Genomic DNA, 22,799 nt, shown 5'->3' on the forward strand with positions numbered 1-22,799 from the left:
GAGCCAAATTAAAATTTCAATCTAACATTAGATCTCTAACCAGCATGTCAAGAAGATGGTAACAGAACAAAGCAGTAAACCAGTCATTGGTGCCATCACTGATATGGATTAATTTTCATGTTCTACAACTTCTTACTTTTCTCTCCCTCAGTCATTATGCTAAAATGCTAGAAAAAAAGATCAGAAAGATTGCCAGACCAACACCTCTGGGCTCAGGTTCTAGCACAGCAGGCAGAGAACTGAGTGGCAACTGCCAAGCAACCAGCTTCCAGAAAACTCTCTGGGTCCCAAAGTCCACAGGTATCACGCAAGAACCCTCCCCACAGGCAAGATGCCCAAGAAGAAAGTCAGCTTGGCCACAGGGGTGGTGAAAGGAGGAACTCAAGAGGTGATCAGACTCTTAATTTTCATTTCTTCATTTTCAGAAGGTATATCTGCTTTCGTTTCTGTGTTTAGTTTTCCGTTTGCTCCCCGCTTATCCTTTTGCTTCAACTTTTTTTATCTTTAAATTTATCCTTTCCTGTCTTTTTCTTTTTTGTGTATGCTTCGCCTCCACTTTTGCAGGCACAGGTTTTGCTGACAACCTTGCCACTTTAAAAGTTCAAGGATGCTTAACATGAGCTACCTGATTGTCTTTTTTCCCCAAAAGAGGATTTTGGTGGAGCTGCCATAATTTGGAACAGTTCAAATCACCCAAGCTCATCTATAATTAGAATCCATAAAATTAGAAAGTGTTGGCAGTATTTAGTAAAAATTAAGTGCCTCTTTCATGTTCTCTTTCAAATTGTTTCTGACCCTAACAAAAATAGTTACTTTAACAGTTATTCCATATTTGAGCATTATCGAGTATAATTTTTTTTAACTTTTTTAAACCGAAAGGCGCCTTTAGCTAATTCAATTATTTTAGATATCTCTTGGAAAACAGATTACCTATTTCTAAAATTACAAAAATTTAACAACCAAGAAATATCATATATACAGATCATAGAGTGGTGATAAGTGTTTTAAAGACAGCTTTCCAGAAAATACAAAAAACCTGACTGCTTGCACATTTCTGGGATATAAATACTATCATCATGGCTGACTGAGAAGATGCCATGGTGAACTCACCAACCACAAACCTGAGAAAAATTGTGCATACCTGGTTCGCCTAACTCAGTATGTACCAGCTCCAGCACAGCCAATGTTATATGTATTTGTACACATTTGTGTGTGTACACGCATATATATATTATATGGGATTAATCATGTTAGTTGTCATCAAATTGTTACTGCTCATGCACAATGTTTTGCACCTTGATTTTCTTTCAAGCTTAATAAATCTGAAATTGTACCATTAAAAAAAGTACTAGGTTTGATTCCATCTCTAAATAATGTGAAGCCAGTAGTATCACAGTGTTGAAGCATGCAACAAAGTGTTAAGGATACACCTGTCCATTTCCAATCTGACTCTGCCTCCAACTAGCTGTATGAGAAGGCTTTTAAAAAGTCATGGGGGAAAATCAACTGTCCCTTAATTCCATTTTTCCATGAACTGTTTCAAGCACCCTATGACTCTAAGCAAGTCATTCCACTTTTTCAACTTCAGTTCCTCTATCTATAAAATGATGAGAATACAGACAATCCTTGACTGTCAGCTTATGTCAGAACTGACAACGGCCATAAGAATAAAATCCATCTTAAGATGAGGGCTACCAGTAATAGGGCCTCAAAAATTTGTGAAATATGCTCTGGTCTAACCAGAGTTGTAAGGTAGTATTTGAATCATAATGAGGGGGAAAAAGCATTAAAGAACTACTAGAGGAAAGTTGTATGTTTCATCGGTGCTATACTGCACCCAGACTGGCTCATCTCTTCCTTGTGACCCTTCTGCACGGGGATGTCCAATTGTCTACAGATGGACTTTGGGTCTCGTCTCTACACTCTCCCTCATTCACATTGATATGGTTTTTTCTTCTGAGTTTTAGATGCCTGATCCCATGGACACCTCATGATCACACAGGCTGGTGTGCTTCTTCCATGTGGACTTTGTTGTTTCTAAGCTAGATGGCCGCTGGTTTGCCTTTAAAACCCCAGACACTATATCTTTTGATAGCTGGCACCATCGGCTTTCTTCACCACATTTACTATGTACCCATCTTGTCTTCAGCTATTGTGTCGGCAAGGTGAGCATCAACATAATGCTAGGTTATTAGGACAAAGTGTTCTTGCGTTGAAGGAGCACTTGACTAGAGGCCCAATGTCCATCTGTTACCCTGATACTTAATAAATGTATGGTACAGGTAAGAGCTGGAAACACAGGGAATCCTGGACAGATAAAGCCCTCTGGACCAATAATGAGATTAGCGATACCAGGAGAGGAAGGGAAAGGTGGGGGGAGTTAAGGGGAACTGATCATAATGATCCACATATAACCCCCTCCCTGGGGGATGGACAACTGAAAAGTGGGTAAAGGGAGAGATCGGTCAATGTAAGAAATGAGAAAATAATAACAATTTATAAATTATCAAGTGTTTGGGAGGGAGGAAGGACTGGGTAAGGAGGGGGAAAATTAGGAGCTGATACCAAGGGCTCAAGTAGAAATAAAATGTTCTGAAAATGATGATGGCAACAGATGTACAAACGTGCTTGACACAATGGATGAATATATGGATTGTGATAAGAGCTGTATGAGCCCCAAATAGACTGTTTTCAAAAATGCCAAAACCACCTTTCTGAAAAACACACAAAAAATACTTTTTGAAAGATGTTCCCAAAAGACAATAGAATTTTCTATGAATTTTTGAAGCTCCTGAATATTACTGTCAAGATGAAAATTGAATTCTTTGGGTCCAAAATTAAACTAACCAGAATGTCTCTCAGCAACTTTGTACTAACCTGAAAATAAGTAGACTCAGGTTCTAATAGAAGCTCTGTCACATGATCTAGGATGACATTGAAAAAAAGAACTAGACAAAAAAAAGGACAGGGGAAAAATTTTAACCAGGTTGTTGTTAATACAACACCTCAGGATGAAAAGCGCTAGGAAACTAAAACCATCTCATATTTTTACTACAAAATAACTAAAACCTGCTATATATGTAAAAATTTCCAATAACATTAGAAAATGATTAGTCCATCTCCTACTATAGTTTTATTTGATTTTTAAATAGCCATCCCTGTGTAGGAGCCCTGGTGGTATAGTGGTTATGCATTAGTTAGCCTGCTAACCCCAAGGCCAGCAGATCAAAATCACCAGCTGCTCCATGGAAGAAAAACAAGGCTTTCTACTACCATAAAAAGCTAAATCTTGGAAAATTACAGGACAGTTCTTCTCAGTCCTATGGGTCATTATATGTCATAATTAACTTGATGACACAGAGTTTAGTTTTTTGGTATCCCTATCATAAAGGAGATACACAGTTAAAAGAAGAATATTCTCAATGAAATAGATTGAAAAAGTGGCTATAGCAGTGGGCTCAAACACAGCAAGGATTGTGAAAGCGGCACTGGGCTGTGTAGTGTGGGATGTTATGAGTTGGAACTGACTTAACAGCATTTAACAATGATTTTTTTAAATCCCTATAATGTCTGAATGGGCTACAAAGTGAGCTAGTAAATCCTTACACCAGTGCTCTATAATGTGCTCATTTTCAATCGAATTGTTAACTAGTTAATCATTTGAAGGCTTTACAGTAATAAGAATATATGTACACCAGCGTTCACTGCAGCGTTATTCACAATTGCAAAAAGATAGAAACAACCTAAGTGCCTATCAGTGCATGAATAGATAGACAAACTATATATTCATACAATGGAATACTATGCAACTATAAGAAACAAGGAGGAATCCACATGACATAATGTGATAAATCTGGAGGACATTATACTGAGTGCAAGAAATCAAGCATAAAAGCACAAGTATTGTATGGTCCCAAAATGCTGCTTACCAGGCATGGGAAGCTATTGCCCCAAGACAATCTTTAAACCTTAAACCAAAAATATCCTGACGTCTTCTTAAAATCTAAAGTTTAATTTAGTTGTTAAAAGAGCATAAAGCTCAAGGCAGACTTATTTTTTACTACCTATCTGGGATCCAGCTGCAACTTGAGACTACATAGGAAACTTATGCAGCAGTGCGTTTAGTCGTTTAGTCTGAGATCACGTTTAGTTTGCAATCAATGTTTTTGAAATAAAAAAAAACCTTTTCTAACTATTTTAGCTGTTTTATATACATGAGCCAAAAGGATGTTTCTGTATTGGAAAAGATCAACTGGCAAACATGATGTTCGGGATTGTCACAATGCTATAATCAATATACCTATGAATATTATAAATAGTCTTTGTTCACTTGAAGCCATAAAATTTTAGTCTTCGGGCTACCTCAAATTAAAGCTGAGCAAAATCCTTAATTTAAAAATAATCATCATATATTATTGCATCCAAGTCTAACCTTTCAAAGCCCTCAGCTACCAAACATTGTTTGAAATTATTATCCCATTTCTTATGTATAGTTTTCTTTTGTGTTGTTTGTAGTTTTGTAGCGTAGATGGGAAAGGGAGGAGAAAAGCTGATAAAGTCAACTGCTATGGGGAGTTTAACAACACATCTTTACCTATACATTGAAAGCCTTATCAAAAGACAAAGGAATGGAATCATGGATCTCATTACTTCACAAAAAGCAAATACTCAATGGATCTTAATCTTTTCCGTCTTGTCTCAGAACCTAGATATAAAGCCAATTGACTACAATAGACCCCATCACCCAGAAATAATTCAATCTCATGCTTACAATTTGCCACAACCCAATTTCATCCCCAATATCAAAAGCAGTTATGAGAGATGCCATGGTCATTAGCACTAAGAAACAATAGTGAGAAACTGGAAAGGTTGGAAGGAGAGAAGACTAATATCCAGCAAGGTTAATCACAAGAGTCAAAGAGACCACAGGCATGGAAAAACCTGACAACCCCAAAATCTGCAAGCTGTGCTGGAGACAAAACCTGAGAGACATTCAGTGGCCACAGTATTAAACACTCTGCACTAAATATGGAAGATTGTAGTATACCACAAAAGCCACAGAGAAACATGGAATGATTTTAATGGATGAAATTTGAGATTTATAAAAATTATTCTGGAATCTTTATGGTGAAGGGCCAGAACGGAAGTAGGCCTACAGTAGGGCCCAGGACAACAATTTAGGAGAGACATGCTAAGAGCCCGAACCGAGTCAGTGGCAGTGAAAATAGAAGTAGTGTCAAAGAAGAGGAGTATGTGAGACCCGATATAAGTGAATTCACTACAAGATAATTTTGAACTACTTATAGGATAATGAAAGCCCTGGTGGTGCTGTTGGGTAAAATTTAGAGAGCTAATCATAATGTCTACAGTGCAAACCCACCAGCTGCTTCATAGGAAAGAGTTCAGACTAGCTACTCCCATAAAGATTTACAGCCACAGAAACTCTATAGGTCACCACTATGAGTCTTAATGAACTTGATGGTAGTGGATATAGGGAAATGAAGGAGCACTAGCAATTCAGGGCTTTAGCTGCTAACTAAAGGTCAGTGGCTCAAGTCTTAACAGCCACTCCATGGAAGAAAGATGTAGCAGTTTGCTTCCATAAAGATTTACAAGCTTGGAAACCCTATGGGGGCAGTTCTACTATGTCCTCTAAGATCACTAATAGTTAAAAAGCTACTTGTCAAAATCTATTTTTAATAGGACAATGACTTGGAGGTATTCCTATTCAACTTAATTAAGGGCCTGTAACTAAGAAGTGTAGGCAAGACCAAGATTTGGGAAACTTTAGCAAATAAACAAAGGGTGGAGAGATAGAGGTCACATTACAGGACATGAGGAATTAAAGAGGAAAAGCATGTCCATGAAAGCAAAAAGCTTGGCTGTGAAATGAAGCAGGGAAAAGGGCTTCATGGTGGCTACTTTTTATTTCTTTAATGATTTTTCAGAGAGGTGAATTTTTAAGGTGTGATTATTTTTAACAAGTTCAATAGCCGTGGGAAAAGAGTCAGTAGATATTAAAGAATCCAAAGAAAGTATAATGCAAGGTTCTTAAGAGGGAAGGAAAGGTTGGGACCCAGGATAAAGGACGTTTCTGCCCTCCCCTCCTCATCAGAGATAGACAGGATGGGAAAAAGAAACCCTAAACAGATAAATCCAGTTGTAAAACACTGCAGACTTTAATATTCCATTTAGAGTAAATGTTCATATAGAGTGTGCAAGATCACCAGTAGTTATCTCAGGCTGTGGCAAGGGAGAATGGCAAGTGACTGTTAATGGGTATACAGGTACTTTTTGGAGTAATGAAAATATTTGAAAATTGGTTGTAGGAATGGTTGCACAGCTCTGCTTATACCCCAAAACATAGAAATGTATAATCTAAGTGAATGAATTGTATGGTTATGTGAACTTTATTTCAATATAGCTTTCACACACACAAAAAAAGATGGAGAGGAATGTGTAGGGATGAGGAGGTACATTATCACCTAAGGGATTCTATGGAGAGAACAACTGTGGCCAAAGAAAGGAAGCAAATGGAAGCATAGAAGGCCCAGGTACAAAGTCCATGGGATTACCTCCATAGCAGCAATTCTCAACCTGGGAGTCGAACGACACTTTCACAGGGGTCGCCCGATTCCTAACAGTGGCAAAATGAGAGTTATGAAGTAGCAACAAAAATAATGTTATGGTTTGGGGGGGGGGGTGGTCACCACCACATGAGGAACTGTATTTAAGGGTCACAGCATTAGGAAGGTTGAGAATCACTGCTCTACAGGAAGGAACCCTGGTGCTGTAATGCTTCAAACTCATCCAGCAGCACCAATGGAGAAAAATCTAGAAAACCCTGTGAGGCAGTTTTATTCTGTAGCGTTAGGTCATTTTGAGCCAGAACTGAGTCAATAGCACCTAACAATAAGCATTTTTTTCTACAGACAATCATTATGTAGGAAGAGAAAGTCATGGTGTGAACTACTCCAGGATTGAGGTTGGCAGAACAGGTACAACAGAATGGCAAGGAGACACGTTTGACTGGAAATCTCAATCTCAATCTTTGATGTGCATATAACTTAAGGAAATTTTCTCACTATCTTTGTGGTACAAAGGAGAAAAGGCCAAGACACAATGAGTAATTTTCTAAGGTCACATTACCAGTTAAGAGTAAGGCCAGGGTCTAGAACAGGTCTGTAACACCACCCGCTCATGTCTAAATTCTTAACCACTGTCTTCTGACCATCAAGAAAAGATTTTAAGATTGATTGTGTTAGAAGAGAGGCTTTATTTATAAACATTTTAATAATTATTTTAACTAGGTAATTATTCATAGATAGCTGTAATTTTGCAAAATTTTCACAGAAACATGCAATTATCTTAAACCAATTTACTTCTAAGCAAAGACAAAGTAAAAATTTCCAAATAAAATTCTTTGATCTTTCCTGTTTAGACTTTTTATTTACAAGAATTTATTGTTATGTACTGAGCCAAAAGCAGCAATAAAATAATTCATATTAATAATGAGTGACAAGTAAAAATGTGTTGCATTAAAGACTTTAAAACCTTTTTGTAATAGAAAATTTGACAGTGATTATGGGTGATGGTTGCACAAAAGTAATTACCACTGAATTGAAATACTAAATACAGTGGGGGGAAGCATGAAAGGTATTTATCACATAGAATACCACTAATAAAGCTTGTAACTTTGATTGCTCAAGAGTAATGAGTGGCTGGCCTAAGAAGAGAATTCTTTCCCTAATGTTTATCTTTTGTAGCTTTTCAAACATGACTATTATCTTATCTCTTCAAAACTTAAATGTAAAACTCAAATTACAATAAGGACCAAAGGTAAAATCAACAAAACCACCCCCCCACACATCCAAAATACCTACCACTTTGCACCTGAGGTGAACCTGGGGGAGAATCCGAATCTGGGATCTCTTCCTTAATAATCACTGAAGCGAAAATAATAATAATAATAATTAGCATGATGGATAATCACAGCAATCATTTGAAAGAGCACTTTTTCAACGTAGAAGCTACCATATATACACAAGTATAAGGCAGCCCCAAATTTTCAAAATAAAATTTGGGGTCGGCTTATACTCTAGTATATGTGGTAACTTTATTTTCTAATATGAACCAGTTTTAATTTCATAATTGATGCCCTTGTGTTCTGCACAGAACTTGATCACTTTCTAATATACTATGCATTTTGCAGTAGTGGGTAGAACAAATGGGTCCGTGCTTAGCTGGTTCAAATCTATTCAAAGGTGTGTGGGAAGGAATAACTAGCTCCAAAAAAGTCTATCATTGAAACCCTAGGAAGTCCAGTTCTACTTGGGGCACACATGGGGTTGCCATGATTTTGAACTCATTCAACAGTAACTGACTTATTTTTTCATTAACTTTATAATTTCTTCATTAATTTTAGTGTGGCTCCCCCACTGGCTAAATGTTAAATTCTAAAAGGGCATGGACTTACTTATTTTACTATATGTGTTTTGTCCCCTGCAGTATCCTCAGTGCCTAGAATAGGAACTGGCATGCAAAACACCCTCAAGCATATGTTGGATGAATAAATCTACAAATGAAGCCAACTGATCCTTACAATATTAAGATTACCATGCTCTAGGCAATAAAGCATATGCTTTTGAGGCTGCATAACATAACAGAGACGCTAGACTACAACATATGGTTCTGCAGGATAAAGACCTGGCCACCTACTCCCATAAAGTTTAAAGCCTAGAAAATTCTATGGAACAGCTCTACTCTGTTACATGAGGTTGCAAAGAATAGGAATCGCCTTGACACCACCAAACCACAATATCATCTCCAAAATGGCTTTAAAAATTACTATCACTGTAATAAAAACTAAAAGTAACTTAATAGTTTAATACCACAAAATAACCAACGTTCATATTTCCCCAACAAAATTGTAATCACATCAAACTTCTTTGTATCAGGTTCAAATAAAGCCCATACTTTTTAAAGATTTTACTGACATGTAATTTGTGTATTATAGAATTAAATAGTTCAATCATTCTAAAAATAATGGTGTAATCAATTTTAAGACATTTCTTCATTCTTCCACTCGTTGTTGGCTCCCTATTTCCTCCAACCTCCTCCGTCATACCTTAGGAAACTATTAATCCAGTCACTGTCTGTAAATGTACCTATCCTAGATTTCATATGCAGAAGCACATTTTTAAAAACCCAACAAAATAAAACACAAACCTCAATTGAAAATTGGAAAGTATTAGAAACTAGAAGAAATGTCCTGTCTCTTTTTTTATCCACAAACTCTTTCCCCTCCTATCTTTTCTTCTTTTCCTTGCAGTTTTTTTTTTTTTTTGGTAGATACCAGCTGGCTGGTCCTTTAGAGTTTTCTAGTCTGGATTTTGGTGACTGCCTCTTTGTGGTGTTGTATATATCTGGCCATTATATTTCTTCAAACTGTGTATTTTGATCCCGAAGATTTTAATCTGATTCTGCTTCAGCTTTTAAAAAGGACCTGTATGGCGCCAGATGTACCACTCAAGGTAATGGATTTTTTACTCTGAGACTCTGAGAGATATCAAACACTTCGGGGAGGGAGCATACAAGGGGGTAACCACCCCCCAAACCAGAATTGCACTGAGAAGAGCAGAGCTTTCATAGTACGCATTTTTCCCCACTAGGCAATAATTGCTCATTTATTAGGGCGCCCAGTGACATCACCTAGGAAGGTTCTCTCTAGTCACAGTGAATTTTTTTGTACAAGCAGTTTCATCCAAAACTCATTTTTTGTTTGTTTGTGATGGTCAATTTAAGACAACAGCATGGGGCTGTGAAATTTTATTTCCTAGTCTGGGAAAAATGCCACAGAAACTGTTGTAATGTTGAACACAGCTTATAAGGACAGCACTCTGGGAAAAACTCAAGTGTAGAAACGGTTTTCTTATTTCAAAAAAGGTGAAATGTCCATTGACAATAAACCTCATTCTGGACATCTATCAACTTCCTGAACGGACAAAAATGTCGACTTGTAGTGCATTTGGAGTTCATTCCACCAGATCAGACTGTTAATCAAGCTTTCTATTTAAAGATTCTGAAAAGACTGTATAACAATGTGTGACAACTGGTCTGATTTGTGGCAAACGGGGGACTGGTTTTGCCACCACAACAGTGCACAGGCTCACGCAGCCATCTCAGTGCAAAAAGCATGCCTCTCTTGCACACACCTAACTCACTTAACCTGGCACCATGCAACTTTTTGTTTCTGCAAATGAAGACGGACATGAAAGGACAGTGATTTGAGGACACAGAAGAGGTGAAGAAAAATATGGAGGCGCTGTCCTCCATCCACAATGAGTTTGAAAAATGTTTCCAAGAATGGAATAGAAAAAATAAAAAGAGGACCTGATGCAAAGGGCTTAAGTGGAGAGCAAATGCTTTGAGAATGATTGGGGCAGGGAATGTGTGGATGTGCTTTATACAATTGATGTATGTATATGTATGGATTGTGATAAGAGTTGTATGAGTCCCTAATAAATTGTTAAAATAAATAAATAAATAAATGCTAAAAAAAAGGAAAATACCACAAAAAAAGAATGGAATAGAAGAGTTGGCAAATGTACTAAGTGTGATGGAGTACATGAAAATGATATGGTTGTTTTGTTAAAAAATACAGTTCTAAAAAATAAATATTTTAGGGGGGGATACCCCTCGTATTTGGAGTTTTTATACTAATAATGTGATGGGTAAAATAAGTGCATATTTATATTTACTACAGAGTTCTACAGTAATATTATCTAAGAGGAAAAATTGTGAAACTCAAAGTATGGCTTTGACTCAAGAAAAGCTTAGAATCTAGAGAAGCTCCATTAATCTAATACACTTGACAGAATTTAGAGAGCAGCAGAGGATAGCCTTAGCCAGAAACAAAGTCAGTATTTCAACTGGGTTTTGAGTAACGAACATGACTTAGATGTGAAGAGTAAGTTATGGGAAGGAAAATACAGCACAAAGCAGAGATTGCAAGTGAATCTGAAATATTTATGGGACAGTGAGAGCAGACTTCTCACTAAAACCAAGACTGAATCATTTTTATACCTCATTTTAGAGTTGGAAGATTCAGATTCTAATCTTGGCATTGTAACAGATTGCTGTATGACCTGTTCACTTAACCCCTCTGTTTTATTTGTTAAAAGTAACAAAGGAAAGACAAGATTACCTTTAATAATGATTTCCATTCTAAAATCCCACTGGATTCAGTAGCAGTGTATTTGCTTGTTCATTTTTAAAATGGATCAACATTGGATTGCTAAAATGAAGGTCTAAGGTTTCAACACACTAACCATTCCAAGGAAGAAAGCTGAGGATATCTAGTCCTATAAAGTTACACTTTTAAAAGTTGATAGAAATGGGGAGTTTTGAGGGGCTAAATACTTACTAAAGCTATATTTCCTTAAATGTTCTTATTTTAAAAGCTCAGTATATATACCATTCCAATTAAATAACTAAAAATACTCTCACCTTTAGACAAATAAATCTTACCTGCAGGCTCTGTTTGCACCATGGACTCCATTTCTGGTGGTGTTCCCTATAAGAAAAATGCATTAATGCCTTCTTATAGCACAATACAATACAAAAAATAATAAATGAAACAGAACACTAACTTCTGCAGAGCATTATTATTAGGAATCAATTAGAGGGTCAGTTCAATTTGTTTCTTTCCTTTGATTAAAAATTACGAATCAAATACTTATTTAGGAAAAACATTTGGTAGCTACTCAAAAAGTTAAACTCAAAAATTCCATGCCTAAATTTGTACCCAGAAAAAAACCCCAAAAACCTATCCACACAAAAAAGCGGATACAAGGGTTTAGAGCAGCATTATTCAGAATAGCCCAAAAGAGGAAACAACCCAACAGTCTATCAACTAACGAATGAACAAACAAAACATATACTCAATATGATGGAATATATTACCTTGATCATAAAAAAGGAATGCAATATTGAATGGTGTTAACAACATAAATGAACCTTGGAATTATTATGTTATAAGAAAGAAGCCAGGCACAAAATCATGTATTATCTCATTTTGATTATATGAACTGTCCTGAACAGGCAAATCCAGAGAGAAAAACCGAAAGTCCTTAACATGTCAGATACTCTGCATTAAAGGAAAACAATAGACAGCCTTAATCCAGTCGGACATAATCATGTAAACAAGATAGAAATGCTATAAAATATGTACATAAAGCACTTTAAAAAGCATAGGAACATTAACTTTTATTATTATTCTTTATTCTGTGTGCCTGTAGAACACGGTGTACACAAGGTATCATAAAAACGTTCATGGGAAAAGTCCATTATCCTTTAATTCCAATTTTCTTCAAACTCTTTGAAGCCCCTTTCATATAATTGAAAATCATTTGTTATTTAAAGGAAGCTTAGGAAGCTGTCCTGAGCTTAGAATGGCTCAGCAGCAACAGGAGTATGCTAATAAAGCTACCTAGAAAGCCTTCAGGGCTCCAAAACGCATTCCTTCTAACATCATTATTTCTCTTATCAACACCCTTCCTTTTTGCCTACTGGGCCTGAAACCCCCAGGCATGTTTGCTCCTCTTTCCTTACTCATATATTTTATTAGTGCCCAACACGCAGTACCTCATTTCCCTCTCACTCTCTACTCACCATCCTTAGCTCCTGCCTAGTCTAGGATCACAGCCACCCAATTCCTCTACCCCCCAATCTACCTTCTACATACTATCAGACATGGTGAGCAATTTTCTGACCAGACCACCCTCCTGTTTCAATAATCCCACTTATTACCACTGACCACTTAATGAAGCACAAAATCTGTAGGGGAATTAAGGTCTCACATAGTTTCAGTCACTTGACATCTACCACCCTCAATTTTCCTGTGTCCTAGCCCGAAAGACTTCATGTTAATGACTCATCATGTTCTGTCTGCATGGGATATTCTTTCTCCTTTTATTTCTTAAAATCATAACCATCCTTTCTGGTCTATCATAAATACAATCTTATTCCTGAAACCTTTCTTGTTCTTTTCTCCAATGCCATCATTGAGATAAGCAATTACTTAAGTATTTACAGAATTCTTGTTAGATGCTTCATGCTGCATGGATAGAAGAGACACAGTCTTCTATCAAAGAACTGAAAATCTAATGGGAGAGACATATTAACAAATTATTATGGAAAGGTAGAAGGAGCAATCAACACAGGAATAGAAAAGAAAGCTCTCCAAAAGAAGTGACACTTGAACTGGTCGTTTAAAGATGAATAGAATCTCAATGGGCAGAGAAGGAAGACAGAAATTTCAGGCCTAGAACACAAAATCAGTGGGGGTTACAACAAGGCTCCTACCTTCTCTATCTATTTATGCAACACTGGAGCTGTTCAGGTTCCTCCTCTTCCTCTCTAAAATCAAGACCCAAGGCTTCAGGAGCCATGTATACAGAGATGACTCACCAAACACTACCTCCCAAACCTCTCCTTTCAGACTCAACTAAACAAGCTATTCCGTATCTCTGCTAGTATGCTGTTAATTCCATTTCTAAATAACAGTAACCCTATCAGACAAGTAGGTTTTCCTAGGCTGATCTTTATGAGAACAGCTCACTAAGATAACTAGGTCTTTTTTCACTCTGAACTGCTGGTGGACATTAACCTCTGACCTTCTGGTTAGCAGCCAAGTACTTTGCCATTGAACCACCAGGTCTCTTAATTCACGCCCAGAGTTTATTGGAGAAAACGACTCAAGAGTCGAAAATGGACTAGGAAGGAAAGCATGGCAATCTACTTCCAAAAATTAGCCAATGAAAATTCTGTATGTCCACATGAGGGAGGGGGGAACGGGGAGGGAGGGGGAAAAAAAGAGGACCTGATGCAAAGGGCTTAAGTGGAGAGCAAATGCTTTGAGAATGATTGGGGCAGGGAATGTGCGGAGGTACTTTATAAAATTGATGTATGTATATGTATGGATTGTGATAAGAGTTGTATGAGCCCCTAATAAAATGTCTTATAAATAAATAAGAAAATAAGAAAATTCTGTATGTCCCCACACAACATTGATATTGCGCAAGAAGTTGAGCCCCCTGGGTTGGAAGGCATGCAAACTTTATCGTGACCACAAAAATGAACTCAAGCATAACAATGCTTGACCAGGCAACACTTTGTTCTGTTATATATGGGGTTCCTCATGAGTAGGGGCCAACTTAACAGCAATCACCACTACCTGAAGAGGCTATCATAATTATTTTGACAAGGACAGGAACTAGGCAAGTCTGACACCGAATCTTTCATGCCCTTTTCACCTTTAGGTCATGGATCAAATGTAAAATTGATGGAATTATGCACAACCTGAAATAACTTAAAAATCAATGAAATACAAATGTTAAACTGCAACAAACATTATTTCCCACATCAAGATTTGCCACCACAGTTCCCAGGCAGAAGTCCCATAGGAGAGAATGATGTTTACTGAATCTCCTTTTGCCGAGTCATGTGTCCAACAGAATAACTAGCCCAGTACTTACACCACATAGTAGAGCCCACAACACATTTGTTGGAGTAAATAAAATCTACTGAGCTACAGGTTCCTTGTATATAAACTATATAGACTTAGAACGCTGTAATTAAAGCAACCTTATACAGTAAAACTGCCCCCCCTTTGGGTTTGTTTCCAAGACTGTAACATTTTATGGGCATAGAAAGCCTTTTTCCTTCAGAGGGACTGGTGGTTTTGAAAGGCAGGTAGTAGTCCAACCACTATGCCACCAGGGATCCAATTTACTCACTAATCTAAGTTAAAGAAGGAGACCCACTAGTGAATGATGATGGCACTTAGCTACTAACCAAAGGTTGGTGGTTCAAACCCACCTAGTAGCTTCGTTCTTGTTCAAAATCACAAGTCTAGAAAACTCTATGGGACACTTCTCTCAAATGAAGTCATTATCAGTCAAAATTCACTTGACAGCATCTTAACAACTAGGTCAGTGAGCCACGGAGAAAATTCTGAGTTGAGATAGCCCCTACCTATCCTTCCCAACAGCTGACAGAACTTTATTTTTAAAACTCAATGTTTGATCTCTTTCTAGATTATTTAAAGTTTCAACATGACATGACAGGACTCAGTGTACATGGGCTCCCTCCTATCACAGCATTTTTTTAACCTCAATGAGAAGATTTGTACTATGAGTTATACCAGAATCTCATTTATAAATTCAAATTATGTAACTTTGACTCCACTGGGAGCCCCTGGGTAACACAAATGGTCAAGTACTAAACTAGGCTGCTATTAAGACATTGGTAAGGTCAAGTTCAGTCATAGGCACACCTCAGAAGAAAGTTTTTTACTTCCAACAAATTAGCCATAAAAATCCTATTGAGCACACTCTGTACTCTGACATACATAGCTGAGAGCAACAAGACAGCAGCAACTAGTTTGGTTTTAGCATCTTCTGGAAGAAATTAAGGTTCCCCCAGGGACAATTTTAAATATGCTATAGTAAAGTCTATTAATCAAATTAGAAACTAAATCTGTTCTGTGGTAAAAGAAACTCAAGAATACTTAACTATTTAAGAATTTCTCATTTAAATTATCCAAAAACTATAATCTACAGGGTAAAATAATTAATCACGTGTAATCTATCTTAAAATGAGTTGTGTGAAGGCTATGTATTTAGTTAAGAAGGATGCTCTGTCAGAAAACAGAAATGAAAGACAAGGCAAGGGTTACTAAAATTCCAGTTTATAGTTGTAAATTCCTAAAGTTTTAAAAGGGCCACAGGCTAACTGCCAAAAGACCTGCTGCCCACTAACATTTGTGTAGGACTAGAGTTAATGGCAGGGCATGTCAATTTACTACAGACAGCTCACGGTGTGACATTTTGACAAAAGCAATGGGTCAGGTTACAGCCTGTTCTTATTATCCCAGCAGTCTAGATTTATGGCTAACACCAGGCCAACAAGAAATAATGGCAATAATGACAACAACAAGCCCTACTAGACAACAAACTACAGGAAAAAATGCAATACACCACAATCTGAAATAACCAGAAAACTAAACTTCCTTGACAATGCCACCTTCAAGCATGAGGCAGATGTCAATATATTACCTATTTAACTTTCTACCACCCCTCACACCAGTTTCCAAAGTAATCTCAAACCAAGCAATAGACAAATGTAATTATTGAGTACTTTATTTTAATTATTTTAATGCTACATCAGACAATGCTTCATTTAAATGAATTTCTGAAACTATACCAAGCTAGTAAATCTGATAATGTTGACATTACTTTTCAAGTAACTTTAAAATACAATGGAAAATACTCCAAATAATGCTTTTAAAAGTCTTTCAAAAGCAAAGAAAGAAACACAAAAATCCCAGTGAAGCAGGTTCTCAGCAGTGTTTGGAAAGGCAAGAGAATTATAAGAACACACTTGATTCATGTGGCCAATCTATCCTAAATATATAATCAAAAACTTCAGGCAGTTAAAACTGATGAAAAGTCAGGAAAGTGACAAAATATTAACAAAGAGCAAGTATTTTGTCAATGTTCATTAAATAATGCTAAAGCAACAAGTTACATACCAATTTGGTGAAGCTGTTTATGTCAGACATCTCACACTGGTTAATCCTTTTGAGAAAAACCAAACGTAATCTAAAAGCAAGAAGCAACATTGAGCCCCACCAAGTTTTCCCTGAGAAAAGAAAGCAACCTCAAGGCATATCCTAGAATTGCAATATATCTGTTCTTTCTGAAGTTTACAATGGCACGTTACTACGGAGGTGGGCACTCTTTCCGCTCTTACAACAATTTGCTCCTATAAACTTAGGAAGGGGCAGAACCACAGTCATAAACACAGGTCACAAGTAGTAAGTAGTCAAATGCTCTCTATCTTCTAATGTTTCCCAACTCTATACTTGTGCAAAAATTCAACAGGCTTATTTTAGTGTTTGACTTCTTGGTTAAATAAATGCACTTAGCCTAGCTCAAATAAGCAGGATAAAAGGTTGAACAGCACCATCATATACACTGTCTGAGAGCTTTCACTTTTCGCACAAGACAGCCCTATTTCTTCTTCCAAAACCTTTCCATCATGTGCCAAAATGAAGGTAGCCAAAAAGCTTAGGCATAAAAACCACCAATATGATTATTTGTAAAACGACCACGATTTACTTATATTCCCAAAACCAAACCAATCATTGCTGTCAGGTTGATTCCAACTCAGAAACCTTACAGGACAGGATAGAACTACTCCATAAGGTTTGCAAGGCTGTAATCGTTATGGAAACAACTTGCCATATCTTTCTTCCATAGAGCATCTGGTGAGTTCAAAATGCCAACCTTCGTATTAGCAGCTGACTGCTTAACTTCTGTGCCAACAAGGCTCCTCTTTCTTATATTAGACAACATCAAAGACAAAATACCCAAAATGTCTTAATCATGAACATTTTAAATGTACATTTTCTAACTAAAGATGGCTTTACAGCTTCTAAACTGTTCTTTAATAACTACCACCTCTGCTAGCTTTTAAAAAATGATATGCTATGATTGTGGTATGGGCTTATCTATGCTTACTCACCAAAGATCAAGCTAGTTAGAGGCTGGAGAACTTAACAGTAAAATATATCAGCCAATTTTAACCTAATATAAATGGCAGTTGTTTCTTTCATTTATGTCCCCAAGACAGGATGATCATAAATTTTAAGATCCCCATACTTCCACTGAGCTGCTCACAAGATTCCCATACAGAGAAAGGAAAATTTTTTAAAAGAAAATCACCAACATTTTCCATTTTCAAAGTTTTTGGTTACTGGAACCAACAGTCCCTTCCCTATGTAAGCTATTCAGACGTAGTAATTTTCAGTCATGGTTCCAAAATTCTTCATGGTGCTTGATTTGCTCACACTAATAGATTACCACCACCCCCCAACAACCATTTCTGGTCAATATCAGACTAATCTTTTCACCCTAGCCTCCAAGTGCTAGCTTTGGTGGTAGAGAGACTCATTTTGTTCATTATCTTTTAAATAATAAAAAACCAGGAATGACTGAGGAGACAATGAGACTCCCAGGGGAGAAGAATTATTAGAGATTTCTGTTCACAACAGGCATGAGAACAGAGCTGGCATGAAGGAGGGGAAAGGGGCAGAAAGGGTAGGTTGGGAGGATAACTAGAAGTGACAAATAACCCAAATAGTATAGATCCCTAACAGTAAATATTATTAATCTGAAGATAAATACTTAAGTGAAGTTCTCTTTTCACCTCCACCAAGAACTCAAATTGAAATTGTATTTTAAATCTTCCTTAAATTGAACAAGGGGATATGCCATTTCCATTCCAAAGACTTGGCATTTACTCAAACTTTTCAGGGCACTTTACCATCATCAATTATTTCGCAGTGAGGAAGGCACAGGATTACCCTGACCATTTCACTGATACGGACAGGCACCAACAGCAAAGGGAGCAGGGGTAGGAAGAGGGGTGATAGGAAGCATCTGGGAAGAACAGGCAGGCAACTATAAAGGAACAAACCCCAAAAAAACTGAGAGTCACATCTGGCTTAAAAGCCGACAATCATAACTTTTTTGTTGTATTTTTGAGCTCAGAAGTATTTCTGAAACACGGGAATGGGGGAGGAGCGCAGGCAGAGAAGAGCTCAAAAAAAATCAGTCATCAATATCTAGGCATAGTGTCAAAAAATACATGGTCAGGTAGTGAAGTAGCTTAGCATTAAGAAATAGCCACTCTCCAAAGAATGTACAGATGTGCTTTATACAATTGATGTATGTGTATGTATGGACTGTGATAAGAGTTGTATGAGCCCCTAATAAAACGTTTAAAAAAAAAAAGAAATACCCACTCTCCAGAGTACAGACTGATTTCAATTCATACCCATAACCCATCTCTTCCCTCCAGGATAGGTCATTTGTCCTAGAAAACACACTCACTTTAAGACCTATAGTCTTATAAAATAAGAGTGAATAACATACAAGGTTAACATCAGACAAGTCAGAAGTAATTTAAAGTAACACCCAACATTTTCTTTAGAAAACGAAAAATAGTGACTCCTTGAGTTTATCCTTTATTGTCCTACATTCTTACCAATCTTAATTATTACCTTGACATTCTCATGAATAAACTACAGAGCAGGAAACCTTACACATCCAGAAACTGTAACTGTGTCCAGCACATAGTAATCGAATAAATGTATTTTAAACTGAAATTAATCCTGTAGTGTAAACAGTAGAGGCACTTAATTGAGACCTGTAGATTTAATAATAAATCAAAAGGGCTGACAAGCTGCCTCATGAGAATACTTAATACCTCTTTAAAATTGACTCCAATGTTCTTTGTAGTTGTGACATCAGCTTCAAACCAACCTCACAAATAAAGTAGTTCAATAACATTCATCTTTCTAAAATACCACTTCCAAAATAAACCAGGCTCTCTGTGGGGGAACATATATACTCTTAAGAAACTTGTAAGGTTTTGCAATTCCAAAATATTAAATCCATTTTAAATGGTGTTTGCTTTTTTAGTCATGCCCTTTGATGCCCTATTTTGAAGGTTAAGGATAAAGCGATGGGGGATAAAACAAATATAAAGCATCAGGTGAATATTCATAAATGTACTCCTTTCTGAAAAACCCCAATTAGACTCCTCTTCTAAAGCTCATCTTCAAAATCCTCCCATTAAATAAGCAAAACCACAGCCTAAAAGAACACTTGTCCTTCAAAAGATCTATTTAATGAGTAATTAACAAAAGGAATGGAAAGGAAGGCAAACTTGACATTATGTAATAACATTCCCAAATATCATTATTGGGAAAAATTTAATTTTCATCTGTGAACACTACATGTAATTTCTTGTCACAGATAACCACACTTCATAAATGTTGCATTTTTAGAATATGTGCATCCCCAAACAGAAATAAGATGAGCTCTGGGGGTATTTCAAATGCAGTGGTATTTACTATTATTTTGGAAAACTATCTCCAGTAAGTTGATTATAAGATCCTGATACTTTCTCTGCCTCAGTTTCCCCTATGGACTATCCCGTTCACTTTCTAGAGATCCTAAGCTCACAGATAAATCATAAAAGTTCATCTTCTATGCTTCAAAATAGAGGCCAATATTCAAGTGTAACTATACTTTTTGATGTATGACAAACAAAATTTACCTTAAAAAAGAGATCAATAGTTCTAATTGAGCTACCTGTACTGCAATAACTTTTTTTTTAAGGCTGAATTATAGTTCAGCTCTTCAGGCTAAGTATAGGCCCTAGGCACTCAAAGATATAAGACTGCAATAGACATTTGGCCTGTTTCGTGCCCTGGAGTCAACTTCAACCCTAACCGTTACTGACCTGGCATGGTAAAGTAGACTGGCCTCATAGAATTCTTAAGCTGTAAGCAGCAGGGCTTTATCCCTCTAAGCACCTGGTGGTGGGTGGGAACCCCTTCAGTTAGGCACCAGGGTTCCTTCCACAAATCACTCAAAATCACTGCTAGAGTCGATTCTGACTCAGAGACTCTGAGAGGGCAGGCTCGAACTGTCTACCTTTTGATTTCCCAGACTGAAATGTCCAAGGCAGCAGAAAGCCTCAGCTTTTTACTGCGGAGCCGCCGCCGGGTTTGAACTGCCCAGCACGTGGTTAGCAGCGCACCCTCTAGCCCAACTACTGCACACAAATCGCTCAGAAAAGCCACAAATGCCCTGTCATCCAGTGGATTTCAACCAGAGTGAGGCGCCAGGCACGGGCTGTTTGTAAACGCAAGCGCCAATGGTCCCCAGACCTGGTCCTGACTGCTTTGAGAGAACTGCGACCTCTGGCGCCTCGCGGTTCCCAGGAGCAGAGGCAGCGTCTTCCTGCCCCCACGAAGGGAAGCGCGTCCTCCCCTCCCTCTCGGGGGGGGGGGGGGTGTAGAATGACTGGCCCTCCCACCCCAAGCCCAGGAGCCCGGGCCAAGCCTGGGGCGCGCACCTGGCATCGCGACCCGGTCCGCGCTCGCTCCGCTGCAGGCGCATCCTTCCGGGCTGACATTTCCCTCTCAAACTCCAAAAGTTGTCTCACAAGTCCCCGGAAGGGACCCCTTCCGAGACCCCGCACGGGCTGCCAAGCTCCGCAGCCAGGCGGCCCACCCGCGCAGCTGGGGCCCCAGCTCGGTCCCACTCAAGAGTCGGGCGCGGGGGGGGAGGGGGGTGCTGGGGGGAGGGGGGTGCTGTGAGGCGGGGCCGTGGCCGCCCGCGAACCGCAGCGTGCTGAACGCCACGGGCGGGATGGGCCCGTGCCGGGCGACAGGGGCTCTGAGGGAGACCAAGAGCTGGCGAGGGGGCCTCCGCGGCCAAAGCTACGCGGCCCGAGGGAACCCTTCGCCGCCCGGGAGGAGACCGCGCGCCTAGGGCTGGGGGAAGGGGGTGCGAGACTAAGCGGGACGGCCGCGGGGCGGCGAGGGGGCGTTCCTCACGCGGGACGCGCCGCCGAGGGCGCCCCGTCGCTCGCTCGCGAGCCGCCGCCAGCCTCTGGGCTCCGCAGCTTCGCCTCACGGTTCCTTGCGGAGTCCGCATTCGCCACGCACCTTTGGTCTCCTCCGCCCAAAGCACCAAATTCTGTCACACTATCCCCGCGAGCCGGCACCGCTCTTCACACCACCGCCGCCATGTTTGAGAAGCCGCGCGCGAAGCCGCGCATGCCCCGCAACCGCCACCGCTGCCCCGCCCCCGCCCGCGTGCCCTGCGGTGGGCGCAGCACGCCCGAGTCCGCCAGCGCGTGCAGCCCCGCCGGAAGCCCTCTTGAACTCGCTCGGGCGCCTCTCGCAGAGGGCGGTTAGAGTCCCGCGGTTAGAGACCGCCCGCCCAGGACCATCTGGGGCATTTCCCCCACGTCTCCTGCCCCGCCCCCCTGCCCCCCCACCCCGCCAAAAAGAAAAGCCAGACAACCGTCTTTGCTTCCAAACCCGCGGTGAACCTTTCAGTGGGACCCCCGGACTTGGACTTCGTCAAGTATTCCCCCAGAAAAGTTCGCTCCCCTTCGCCAACCCCTTCATCTCAGGGCCACCACCCGCCCTGGCCACGCATCCCAAGAGTCAAGCAAACCCTGAGCCAGAAATTCCACCACAGAAGTTCGAGTGGCCAGGAAAGCAGCCCGTCAAGGCAGCGGGGGCAAAATCACTCCTTCGTGACTTGCCTCAGATTCCTGGAGGCAACTTGGGTTTTCTCCCCTTTTTTCTCTCTCGGGGGTTTTTGGGTTGGTTTCTTTTGCCACGCATTCCCCTCCCAGCTCCACTTTCTGGCATTAAATGCCTTCTTAACCCAGTCGAGAGCAAAGGGCAACAGGAGGCGTACTCACTCGCGGGAGGATTCTCAGAGCAGAGCGCACTGGAGAGCGTCCTCTTCCTTCAGCGTTCCAGTGGGTTCTGGCGTTCCCTTTGCCGGATCTCTTGTATCCCTGCGAGAGGAAGGAACTAGGTTCCCGGGCCAGTTGCGCAGGTGGAGATTACGGATGCGGGGAAGGTCTAAAACAGCCTTGAATCCCTCCGCACTGGGGACTGGGAGCAAATGGGGGAGGGGGACACCCAGCCTATCCCTAGCTGAGAAATAGGGTCTATCAAAGCAGATTTGAGATTTGTATTTGCAAGCAATACAATATATTCTGGATAATTGACGAGTCTACCCTGGTCAGTGCTTTGAAAAGTTAGGTTTTCCTTTTTGCCCCAGGGGCCATGTTAACTTCGTGTACAGGGCGTGATGCACTGTTTAAATCATAATTCCGAAATCAGAGCGGCAAAA

General features: G+C 39.5%; 1 protein-coding gene across 2 annotated transcripts in view; it reads right to left on the reverse strand.

The window, feature by feature from the left end:
* The window catches only part of SCML2 (Scm polycomb group protein like 2), an 86,809-nt gene extending 64,398 nt beyond the window's left edge, over positions 1–22,411 (reverse strand). The window contains exons 1-3 of one of the 2 annotated variants that reach the window (XM_075538995.1): positions 22,360–22,411; positions 11,530–11,575; positions 7,884–7,946 (exon numbers count right to left, since the gene is read on the reverse strand). In XM_075538995.1, coding sequence (XP_075395110.1) covers positions 7,884–7,946; positions 11,530–11,560 — 94 coding nt within the window. In that variant the 5' untranslated portion in view covers positions 11,561–11,575; positions 22,360–22,411. Of the gene's footprint in view, positions 1–7,883; positions 7,947–11,529; positions 11,576–21,589; positions 21,712–22,359 lie in introns of those variants that run through there. The other variant, XM_075538994.1, reaches the window with a different exon arrangement.
* Positions 22,412–22,799: the final 388 nt, after the last annotated feature.

The sequence above is a fragment of the Tenrec ecaudatus genome, chromosome X, assembly GCF_050624435.1.
Source record: "Tenrec ecaudatus isolate mTenEca1 chromosome X, mTenEca1.hap1, whole genome shotgun sequence".
Taxonomy (NCBI): domain Eukaryota; kingdom Metazoa; phylum Chordata; class Mammalia; order Afrosoricida; family Tenrecidae; genus Tenrec; species Tenrec ecaudatus.